Source organism: Silurus meridionalis, chromosome 17 (assembly GCF_014805685.1).
Source record: "Silurus meridionalis isolate SWU-2019-XX chromosome 17, ASM1480568v1, whole genome shotgun sequence".
Taxonomy (NCBI): domain Eukaryota; kingdom Metazoa; phylum Chordata; class Actinopteri; order Siluriformes; family Siluridae; genus Silurus; species Silurus meridionalis.
This window is the reverse complement of record NC_060900.1, coordinates 16,687,732-16,699,986: the sequence shown is the minus strand read 5'-3', so window position 1 is coordinate 16,699,986 and position 12,255 is coordinate 16,687,732. Positions and strand designations below refer to the sequence as shown.

The 12,255-nt window shown below is 39.6% G+C and overlaps 1 protein-coding gene across 2 annotated transcripts in view; it reads right to left on the bottom strand.

Annotated features, from left to right (window-relative positions):
* cpne5a (copine Va) overlaps positions 1 to 12,255 on the bottom strand; it is an 86,841-nt gene that overhangs the window by 26,994 nt on the left and 47,592 nt on the right. For both annotated transcript variants that reach the window (XM_046871423.1, XM_046871424.1), the window contains 3 exons: positions 7,563 to 7,626; positions 2,420 to 2,523; positions 2,000 to 2,104 (listed from right to left, as the gene is read on the bottom strand). In XM_046871423.1, the coding sequence (XP_046727379.1) occupies positions 2,000 to 2,104; positions 2,420 to 2,523; positions 7,563 to 7,626 (273 nt within the window). The remainder of the gene's footprint in view (positions 1 to 1,999; positions 2,105 to 2,419; positions 2,524 to 7,562; positions 7,627 to 12,255) is intronic.

The window sequence follows — 12,255 nt, the reverse complement described above, 5'->3', positions numbered from 1 at the left end:
CAGCAATAAAGCTGTAGAAAGATGTAGACATTCGAAATCATTATTTAAAAATGTTAAGTTCAGTCAGTATATAAATGTTGCAATAATATTCCCTCTTACTGAATTTTGATCAGCCTGATGATAATTTGTCATCATAGCATTCATGTTTTGTGGACAGAACTGAAAATACAAGCCATTTTTAAATTAAAAAAGGTTTGTGATGAGCATGTGGGTTGATATCTAAATGTACATCACATATGTTAGGAAATATGTCTATGATCTTTCTATTTCCAAGAATGCTGCACAGGTTAATACCTTTTTTGATAGTAACAAAAGCCAGATGACTTCAATTCAACATATATTTGTATTTAATAACAATATAGCAAGTTCAGTTTGTTTTTTGCTCCATATCCAACATTAGTGTAGCAGCATGGTTTATTTGTCTCTTTTGGACTAACAACTGTGTTGTCATTAGCAGTCATTTATCATCCTCATCACCATCCACATATGTTCAGGGATTTCAACTTTGCATCATGTAGTTAGAGCCAGCAGAATGGGACAACTGAACAGCATTCACCCTGTCACGCAGATATCCTGTTGATGCCATAGCCATTCCTGCCCAGGAAACTGAGGGAGAAGAATTAGCCATGCTCTGGGGGGTGGGAAGGATGGCATACTCCCTCTCCAATGTCAATCACAGTGTCATAAAGCAGTCATGGGCATCTGGGGGTTTAGTGTTAGCTGTGGTGAGCTGATAGTGCATTCCTCCTAGTGTGTTACACTGCCCTGTGACACAGCATGAGCAGCAGCTTGAGAAGATGCAGTTGGCTGGCATCACGTGTCTCAGAGGAAGTATGTGATAGCTTTCAGCCTTCCCATTTGGTTGCTGTCATATGATAGGGGAGAGCTGGCTAGTGGGTGGGTATTGGCAGGTGACCAAATTAGAGAGAAAAAGATGGGTTGGAGTGTGTGTCTGTGTTTGTAAACCCACATACACTATGGGTTACGATGGGAAGATGGGTATGGGTATGATTTACCCAATTATGGGTTTTTAACTGCCTTATAGCCTTTTATCTATTTAGAATTATTTCCTTTTAATTTATTTTCTTTTTTTATATTACATGGTATAGCAATCGCTTTTCTGTAAGTTAGTTTCTGTAATGCCTTAGTACAATTAATGTTGTTAATGTATTAATTTATGTTAAATGTGATTTGTGACAAATATATTAATTTTCTTAATTATTTATTATTGATTCATGTAGGGGCTTAATCTTAATCATTATTTTTGGAGATTTATTTATTTTTGTTCAATAAATTATTAGTATTCATTGGGAAAACTGGTTATATTTTAATACAATGACTGTTGGGCAGTAACAAATCTAAATGAATAATGAATGTGTGCCTGAAATGCATTGCCTTGACCTCTGACCCTTTTTCTATGTGCTGATTAGAGTTACTGATGTTCTTAAGCATGTTGCCTTTAATCAAGTGCATGTTTTGTGTTTGTTTACAGTATATAAGAATACTACAGCACACAGCATACCAGAAGAGCTGGAGATACAGTAGTTGTGTGGATTAGCATGTACACAAAGGAATGGGATGGAAAGCCAGGTAGGCATTATAAGGCAGGTGTCTCTGTCAGTATCGGAAACAAACATCTTCCAGAGTGTCTGTCAGGTGTATCTGAATCACAAAACTGAACAAACTCATCCTAGCTTTTTTTTTGCTGAATCCCTTTCCAATGTCTTTCTCAGACATAATGGCAGATGCAGCTGGTGCAGTTAGTCAGAGGTGCATCAAGAGCATGACTATTATTTGTAACAATCAATCAAAAGAGACCAGCTTTTCTCAGCAGGAAGCCACATAATACATCCCCTTTACACTCCCTCGCAAATAACACTCGCAAATCATTACTGCCTGGGGACAGGCATTCGAGGATCATCATACTACCAAAATTATACATACCACTCTATTGTTGGTAGAAAATAATTCTGCTGAGAGTGGCACTGTGTGTGCATACCTATCGTGGTCTCCATTGCAGAGAGCTCTCACTGGGATGCTGAAAGGTTTCCACACAGGGTTGAGTGTGTTTTTCATTACCTCAGTCTTATGGCAGATAGTAAATCTGAATACAAAATAGAAACAAAGATGAGCTAATAACTCCTGCTAAAGATTTTGCATATCAGTCTTAGAATGTATTTTCATTCACATTCATGAAATCAGATGTTGAAAAATAACAGGCTTTCTATAATTATCTAATACTATAAAATACTATGATGCTATGATATGAGCTGGATTGCAAATGTAGTCTTGGTACATTTTAGAAAGTATTGTCTATACACTTTAAGGGTCTTATTTTTCTTTTCATGTGAAAAACATTTAAAAACACTTAGCTGTACTGACATGCATTAGAGACTAAAGTATACATGAATTAACTCACGTTCCATCCTCATTACTCCGGTAGAACACCATGAAAGGGTCTGAGCGACCAAAGAAGTCTTTCTTGTCCAGCTTATTGGCACAGAATTGCATAGTGACACAGTCCTGGGGGAAGTTGAAAAAAAGAAAGTGAGAGGTTGTAAATCCAATAGGATTATAGTCATACCTTGCTTGCTACAGAGAATCAGCTTGTGTTCGACAAAAACAAGATTAGCACATTAAAAACAGACCTTGTGCATGAAAATGTCCCTTTATGTTTAACCTAAAAATATATTCAGGGTTTCCAGCTACAAGATAATGATCCTTTTTTTAAAATCTGTGCCTAACATGTGTTTATGTGCAAAAGGCCAAATAGATGAGAAAAACAAAGTGTTTTTTATTGTCAACAGAGTGGGTGTGATTGTGGATTTTATACTCTTTGTCTGAGTGTATGAGAACTGTAGGATCTTTTTAACAGCAATAAATGCTGCATTAGCACGGTGTTGCATAGATTACTGCAATTTATATGGTATTAGCATGTTTCATTCTCATCATTGGCACAATGATAATGCTATGAGTCAATTTAACTGCCAAGCCTTTCCATGCACAAGAGGTGCTATTAAAGCATATGATTAGATTGAGGTCTGGAGCGGAAGAATAGAGAAGGATGGGGGCTGGGGAGATAGGAGGATAGAGGGAAATCAATGAGTGAGAAGAAGCATTAAAAAAAGGCAGAGAGGAGATAAAAGAAAGGGAAGGATAGAGCAGCCTGCCAAAGGTCTGAGCTAAATGACAGTTTCACGGGTGTTGAAGAGACCGTTATAATCCAGCACACTTCGCTAGGCAAGATAACTAGCATTCTGGCAGATGCTACTCTCTTAACAGAGTGTAGCTGCCATATAATTCCTTTGAGATTGCCAGAGGTTTTAGACTGCAAGTGATTGAGTGTGTGTGTTTTGTTTGGGCATGTGTGTTCAATGGGAGTGACAATCAAACCTCCCAAATCACTGCACTGACTTCCAGTTTTACAGTACTGACTTCCGGTTTCGAGGCGCTCGAGGTTTGTGTTTTCTCACACCACCTTGTACATTTACTCGGGGCCAGATTATCTCACTGGTTTTTCATGTCCCTGAGATTATTCTTTCCACCCTGCCTGAGCTGGTTCCTTTTTCCCAACCCTGTCTCTGATCCCTGTTCTGGCACTGGCTACCCAGATTACTGGTTTAGATTTTGGACTTTTGTTATATGTTTGTGTTTTTATCTGAACTATATTGCTCCGTATGCTGTGCCTGACTTTTGGACTTTTTTTTTTTTTTGGTTTCTGATTTTTGTCTTCCCTGCATCTCACTGTTTTCTCGGTATTTGGATTAAGGACTGTTTTTCAGACTGTGTTTTTGTTTTTCTCCCCTTTGCTCTGTCTGTCGGCTATTTTTGAACTTTGTGTCTCTGCTTGCTCACTTCATTAAATATTGTTTAATTATACTCCGGTCTGCATCCTGCATTTGGGTCCACCTTCCAGTCACCCACACACCCTGACAATTTAAGGTTAAAGTTAGGCTGACAGTTTCAGTTGTTTAATGTGGAGTGCATCTAATGTAATTTCAGCAATCACGGATGTTCATAACATATGGGCGATAAGAGGGGGCTCTAGTGAAACAAATTCCATGTTGGTTGCAAACACAAGTACATATTTAAACATTGCAATTACACTTCAGAACAGCGCTGTCTAACGCTTTTAGAACAGTGGTGTAGTTTTGTCTCATATGAGGTTTTCAAATATACCACACACAAAACTAGACTCAAAACTGTCACACAGAAAAAGCATTTAAATGCCATTTCCTCCATTACAAACAATAATGAGCTTTTTCTCCACCACACTAATGTGTACCTGCACATTCATGCCATCTGTACTTCCTCTAGCTCTAGGAATACAATTCTTACACCAAAGGTCATCATCATTAGGTATAATAGTGAAGACTCTGATAAATACTGGCAAAAATTGCCCGAATATATGCATTATACCCCAGAGAGACTATGCTCTGACACTGTGAAATGAATAATGCCTTTAACCAATGAGACAAAGCATTTTAATACAAACCATCTACATTATCTGTGTAAGCTTTGGCTAAACATAGCACACATTCTGATTTAGGAGGAAAAGGAGTATCTTTTGGCATGCAGAGTACAAAGAATTCTGCATAATAAAACTACCTTTTTGTCTTAACAAGCCCCTGGTATTATCAAAAAGTCTACAAAAGCTAGTGTGTCGTAGAGTGTTCTGAATATGTGTCTTATTGATCCCGGGTGAACTATTATGTTCTCCCAGCTGCAGAGTTTTATTGTAAGTCATAACACGGGGTGTGACAGTAAATTTAACGAGACAACAGGGAGAACTTACTTTCTAGAACATTCTTTCTGCAGTTTTTCCAATATTATCACAGACTAGGATTTGCTGGAATGCTATGAACATGACTTGAAGACACAGAGGAGGCCCAGGCACTACAAAATTACTGAAAGAAATTGCATGGTTACAGTAAGCTTATCTTGTTGTTCTGCGATGTCTCTGTCTGTTGTATTTTTGAAGCAGTTCCCTCAAATCCTCAGTGAAGTTACACAAACATATACCAGAATTTCTTAGTCAGCTCATGCACTGCAAGCCACATCACCTGACCAGTCACAAGTGCTCTGCACTCCGAGCACATCTCCCTGTTCATCTCTTTAGTCCATGGGGTTCTCAACATCACTATACGCATTCTTTTCTCACCATCACAGTATCTTTAACTATAATATAAAGCCCTGAGGTAGAGCCCATGTCCAATGTTTGTGTCAGTTATCAGAATTAGAATCAACAATTTTTATTTGCCAAGGACAGGCAGTGCAAGGAATTCCATTTGGTTCAGTAACACATACAGGACATCACACAGCCAAAGAGTATACTGTAATATAATATATTACAACATAATACAATAACATACAATAAAATATGAGATAACACATTGCAATGTAATACAATATATATATATATATATATATATATATATATATATATATATATATATGTACAGAAATGCAGCACAAAAGTTTGTGATATGTGGATACTGTTGATACAGTAGAATGCAGGGTAATATAATAATTACTTTTGACTGTAATTAGTGTTAGTGTGCAGTTAGTGCAGGTGTTAGTGTAATTACAATTTAATTGCATTGGTGTGCTAAAGTCACTTTTGCTGCATGTCAGAGGGAAGAAGTGTTGGGTTGTAGAAAATTCTTGTCTTTTAGAAAGAAACTTTGCAGGTGTTGACGTATTGAGATTTCAGGTTTCTTATTCTGGGTCTCTGTTGTGAAGGGAAATGCTAAAAAAGAAAGTGGCTGGGATGTGTATTGTCTGCTATGATTTTCCACATTTCGTCTTCGCTCTGGATGAATTCAGGTCAGTAAGGGTGGGGAGTTGACAACCAATTGTATTATTTTTTTTCCTGCAATTCTAATGATGCTCTGTAGCTTACGTTTGGCATTTGAAGGTGCAGAGCTGAACTGGAAAGAAACAGAGGATGTGACTATTGATCCTATTGTAGCTCTCTGTAGATGTCGCAGAATAAAAACAGCATTGCAGGGTATTGTATGTGATTGTGTTGAAAATTATGTACCTTTTGAGTGCTTCTTGCTATAAAAAGGTGTGATGAAACTAAACTTCTGAAACTAATCATCTCTGCAGTTTTTTTTTTTTTTTCTTTAACTTTAAGTTGAATATGTGGGCTTATCATTGTTTGATGAGAGTCTTGTTTGTGTGGTGCCCTCTGCAAACTTAAATAGCTTGATTCTGTTTCTGCAAAATTGTTTGGCAAGAGAGAAAATATTTAATCTTGTAGAGCACTGGTGTCGAGGTAGGGTGTGTCTGAGAATTGGCGTACTGTTTGACGGTAAATCAATAATTCAACGGCAGACAGGTGGAGATATGTTAAGCTGTCTTACTTTGTCCAGGAGTAGGTCAAAGATGATGTTATTGAAAGCAGTATATGCCAAGCTTTCCAGCAAGACAAATGCTTGTGCACACTCTCCACACAAAGTCAATGACTAATGCATAGATCTACTGTCTGACACCACCCTACCCTGTCTATCCTCTGTTGGCTGGATAAAGGAGAAAGGGGACTCAAAATATACAATGAGTAGCACATCGTATGCCCACACTTATGTTAATTCCCTTCCATGGAAGCACATAAAGTGACTTATGGTGGACCAGCTCGATGAATGTAAAAATTGAAAACACAGAGGGAGTATTGATGAAATTCATGTTAACTTTTGAATAATGAGCCTTTTATCTTTGCATCTAGTGTTGTTCACTGTGTTTCTATCAAAGAACAATTAAAGCAGATGCATCCATACATCGGAAATGCATAAGCAATTATACTGCATAATCTTCCCAGTAATTCTAGCTGCTTACCCATCATTGGCTCAAATTATAAATGCAAGCTCCTTAAGCACAAAATGCACTAGAAATCTCTCTAAAGAATTGTGGGTCAAGCAGGATGTTTCACGATTTTAAAAATGTGTCCAGGTTTTAAAATCGAATTCATAGAAAGTTGCATTTGAAATGACTAAAGGGGAATGCTGACATATTAGGAACAACCAACAAGCCTACAAGGTCTGAAGAAATATTCTGGTTAAGTTTGTTTTTAGGTTTTATGGCACAGAAACAGAAACAAAAAATGCTGTGCCAGTCATTTTCTTGGTCTTTATTTCCATCACTCAGAAATGCAATAAATATTTCAATGGCTTTTGTTGGTCTTGAGAAAGTGCATAGATAAGAAATGTATTTGATGTAACTAATAAACCAATAGCCAGTTGGTTTGTGTGTCCGTACGTGTGTGCGTGTGTGCGTGCGCGTGAATGTGTGTGTGTGTGTGTGTGTGTGTGTGTGTGTGTGTGTGTGTGTGTGTGTGTGTGTGTGTGTGTGTGCGTGTAATAATGACTATTCTTTATTCCCCAGTTTGTTTTTCGTAATTTAGGGAGAAAAATGCCTTCAGTTATATATTTAATCTTCGTTACAAAATAGGAAAGCCAAGTACCGCAGTAAATATATTTGAAAAAAGTTAAATGAGAATCACAACAAATTAGGTTTAGCTAAATTGTAGTCTACTGCAGTATTTATATAAATGGCAGACTTACCCTGCAGTTTCCCAGTTCCTCTGCTGTTAAAATGATAGTGCCACACTTCTTCCCTGGAATGCCCCTATGAACAAGTGAAATGAGCTACATATCAGTCAACTGTACATCCTTAAGTAGAAAGAAATTTGTAACACAGTAAACAGGCATTAATTATTAAAAAAGCCTTAAATGTATTTAATATACATAGTTTGATTTATAATTATGCCACATACATTTATTTGGGAATCAACCCTGCAGCACAATAACATTCTGATTGATGATGCATTATTATTAAGTTAACAATTATAATAAATACCACCCTATTTATTCCATTTCCCCTCACAAACACATTGGCAAAAGTAAAAGATGTGATGGCAAGTGCAAGCTTTAAGGCAGTATGTACATTAAACTTCAATACACTATATATGCAACTACAGAACAACAATCAATAATTAGCATGACAAAAAAAATGCATCAGCTTTTCTTAGGCACAGTTGGTCTTCACAGAGCCATGATTATACATTTATGTGGAATTTTTTTTTTTTTATTGCCTCCAACACAAATCTCTATTAGTGTTTTTGTTTGAAAGGTTTTTGTTTTCTCATTGTGCATACTAATGCAGTACTACAAAAGGATTTTAAAGCAATTTGTATTTATACCATTGTAAGGAGTTCCTGACAATCTGAAATATATTCATTGCAAGGATTAAGTTATCTTGACCTTCTTGAAAAGGTAAGGGATTATAACCAACCATGAATAATGTTTAAACAGTTTCCTCAAGATAACATTTAATACATCACCTGAAAAAAGTTTATTTGCACTGAATCTCCAGTGCTAGAGCTAAATAATATATACATGCCTTAGTATAAGCTAATCAGTTAAAATTTTGAAAGTAACCCAGCCATTAGGGAGGCACAAGCCAGTGCATTCTTAGTGCCGGTCCCAAGCCCGGGTAAATGGGGAGGGTTGCGTTAGGAAGGGCATCCAGCGTAAAACACGTGCCAAATCAAATATGCGGATCACAAATGAGAATTTCATACCGGATCGGTCGAGGCCCGGGTTAACAACGACCGCCACAGGTATCGTTAGCCGACAGGGTACCGTGGAAATTGGGCTACTGTTGGTCAAGGAGGAGAAGGAGAGGAGGAAGACGCCTACAGAGACGGCAGGGAAAGGAGCAGTGTAGGAGAGTGGAGGTTCGGGTTGGTACTTTAAATGTTGGTACTATGACGGGTAAAGGGAGAGGTAGCTGATATGATGGAGAGGAGAAAGGTAGATATGTTGTGTGTTCAGGAGACCAAGTGGAAAGGGAGTAAGGCCAGGAACATTGGAGGTGGGTTTAAACTGTTTTATCATGGTGTGGATGGAAAGAGAAATGGTGTAGGGGTGATTCTGAAGGAAGAGTACAGTAAGAGTGTAGTGGAGGTGAAGAGAGTTTCTGATAGGGTGATGATCGTGAAGGTGGAAGTTGAAGGGATGATGATAAATGTCATCAGTGCCTATGCTCCACAAGTTGGCTGTGAGATGGAGGAGAAGGAAAGATTCTGGAGTGAATTAGATGAAGTGGTAGATGGTGTACCTAGGAAAGAACGGTTAGTGATTGGGGCGGACTTTAATGGGCATGTGGGTGAAGGGAACAGAGGTGATGAGGAGGTGATGGGTAGGTATGGTTTTAAGGAGAGGAATGTGGAAGGGCAGATGGTGGTAGATTTTGCTAAAAGGATGGAAATGGCAGTGGTGAACACTTATTTTAAAAGAAGGAGGATCATAGGGTGACGTATAAGAGTGGAGGAAGGTGCACACAGGTGGACTATGTGCTATGCAGGAGATGCAACCTGAAGGAGATTGGCGACTGTAAGGTGTTGGCAGGGGACAGTGTAGCTAGACAGCATAGGATGGTGGTCTGTAGGATGGTTTTGGAGGCGAGGATGAAGAGGAGGAGAGTGAGGACTGAAAGAAGAATAAGATGGTGGAAACTGAAGGAGGAAGAGTGTAGTGTGAGGTTCAGGGAAGAGGTCAGAGAGGCTCAGTGGTGTTAAGGAGGTGTTGGATGATTGGGCAACTACTGCAGGAGTGATGAGGGAGGCAGCTAGAAAAGTACTTGGTGTGACATCTGGAAATAGAAAGGAAGACAAGGAGACGTGGTGGTGGAATGAGGAAGTGCAGGAGAGCATAAGGAGAAAGAGGTTGGCAAAACAGAAGTGGGATAGACAGAGTGATGAGAAAAGTAGGCAGGAGTACAAGGAGATGCGGCAGCAGGTTAAGAGGATGTGGCGAAAGCCAAGGAAAAGGCATATGAGGAGCTGTATGAGAGGTTGGACACTAAGGAAGGAGAAAAGGATTTGTACCGATTGGCCAGGCAGAGGGACCGAGCTGGAAAGGATGTACTGCAAGTTAGAGCAGTAAAGGATGGAGAGGAAATGTGTTGACTAGTGAGGAGAGTGTGTTGAGAAGGTGGAGGGAGTATTTTGAGCAGCTGATGAATGAGGAAAATCAGAGAGAGAAGGTTGGATGATGTGGAGATGGTGAAGCAGGATGTAGATAAGATTAGTAAGGAGGAAGTGAGAGCAGCGATTAAGAGGATGAAGAGTGGAAAGTCGGTTGGACCAGATGACATACCGGTGGAAGCGTGGAGATGTTTAGGAGAGATGGCAGTGGGGTTTTGACCAGATTGTTTAACAGGATTTTGGAAGGTGAGAAGATGCCTGAGGAATGGAGAAAGAGTGTGCTGGTACCGATCTTTAAGCATAAAGGAGATGTGCAGACCTGCAGTAACTACAGGGGTATTAAGTTGATCAGTCACACCATGAAGTTATGGGAAAGAGTAGTGGAAGCCAGGCTGAGAGAAGAGGTGACCATCTGTGAGCAACAGTATGGTTTCATGCCGAGGAAGAGCACCACAGATGCCATATTTGCTTTGAGAATGTTGATGGAGAAGTATAGAGAAGGACAGAAGGAATTGCATTGTGTATTTGTGGATTTAGAAGGCGTCGACAGGGTGCCAAGAGAGGAGTTGTGGTACTGTATGAGGAAGTCAGGTGTGTCGGAGAAGTATGTAAGGGTGGTGCAGGACATGTATGAGGACAGTGTGACGGCAGTGAAGTGTGCAGCAGGTACGACAGACTGGTTTAGAGTGAAGGTTGGACTGCATCAAGGATCGGCCCTGAGCCCTTTCCTGTTTGCAGTGGTGATGGACAGGTTGACGGACGAGGTCAGACAGGAGTCTCCCTGGACTATGATGTTTGCGGATGATATTGTGATTTGTTGTGAGAGTAGGGAGCAGGTTGAGAAGAGCCTGGAGAGGTGGAGATATGCACTGGAGAGAAGGGGAATGAAACTCAGTAGGAGTAAGACAGAGTACATGTGTGTGAATGAGAGGGAGGGCAGTGGAGTGGTGCGGTTGCAGGAGAAGAGCTTCAGAAGGTGGAGGAATTCAGGTACCTGGGTTCAACAGTGCAAAGTAATGGAGAGTGTGTTAGAGAAGTGAAGAAAAGAGTGCAGGCAGGGTGGAGTGGGTGGAGAAGAGTGACAGGAGTGATTTGTGATAGTAGGGTATCTGCAAAATTGAAAGGGAAAGTTTATAGGACTGTGGTGAGACCTGCGATGTTGTATGGTTTAGAGACAGTGGCATTGAGTAAAAGACAGGAGGTGGAGCTGGAGGTAGCAGAGCTAAAGATGTTGAGGTTTTCGTTGGGAGTGACGAGGATGGATAAGATTAGAAATGAGTTTATTAGAGGGACAGCGCATGTAGGATGTTTTGGTGACAAGGTGAGGGAGGCGAGATTGAGATGGTTTGGACATGTGCAGAGGAGGGACATAAATTATATTGGTAGAAGCATGCTGAGGATGGACCCACCAGGTAGGAGGAAAAGAGGAAGGCCAAAAAGGAGGTTCATGGATGTGGTGAGGGAAGACATGCAGGTAGTTGGTGTAAAAGAGGCAGATGTAGAGGACAGGGTGGTATGGAGACGGATGATCCGCTGTGGCGACCCCTAATGGGAGCAGCCGAAAGAAGAAGAAGAAGAAGTTAAAATTTTGAAACTAAAATTTAAATTCAGTGTAACTGAACGAAAACCATGGCGATGTCTCAGTACTGCATTAATCCTCAGTAAACAGTAGTGTGTATGCATTCATTCTGATTGGACACTAAAATCTTGGATGAGGATAACCACCAAAATGCTCCATCTAATTTCCTGTTCCAACCCCCACCAGTGAATCAGGTTTTTTATTATTGATGTGGCTTTTACTGCTCTCTGCTCCCCATGCTTCCCGACACAGGCAAAAAGAATCAATCACGTTCACACCTCCCCATGTCTCATTTTCAATTGATTTGCATGTGATCAAAAAGCAGAACCCCCACTGGCCTTGCAAGTGTTGTGTAAAATGAAAAAAAAAATCAGTCTTTAAGAAAGTGTTTTTTTATGTTGATATATTATGTCACATGGGCAAATGAAAGTAGTTAATCTGTATAGTTTTAAATTGCAAATTGACTACCAGAGATTCCTGTCTGTCTGACTGATGGCGAATCCGGAAGAAAGAAATAAAAAATACAACATAAACATAACAACAATGCAGGACTGGAATAGTAATTGTATATCACAACTAAATTAATGATTTGTATGCAGAGCATTATGTCTTCCACTTTATCCTGCTGAGTCTAAATAAACAACATTTTGAATAAATCCACTCTATATGAGAAAGCAAAAGTGTTGGG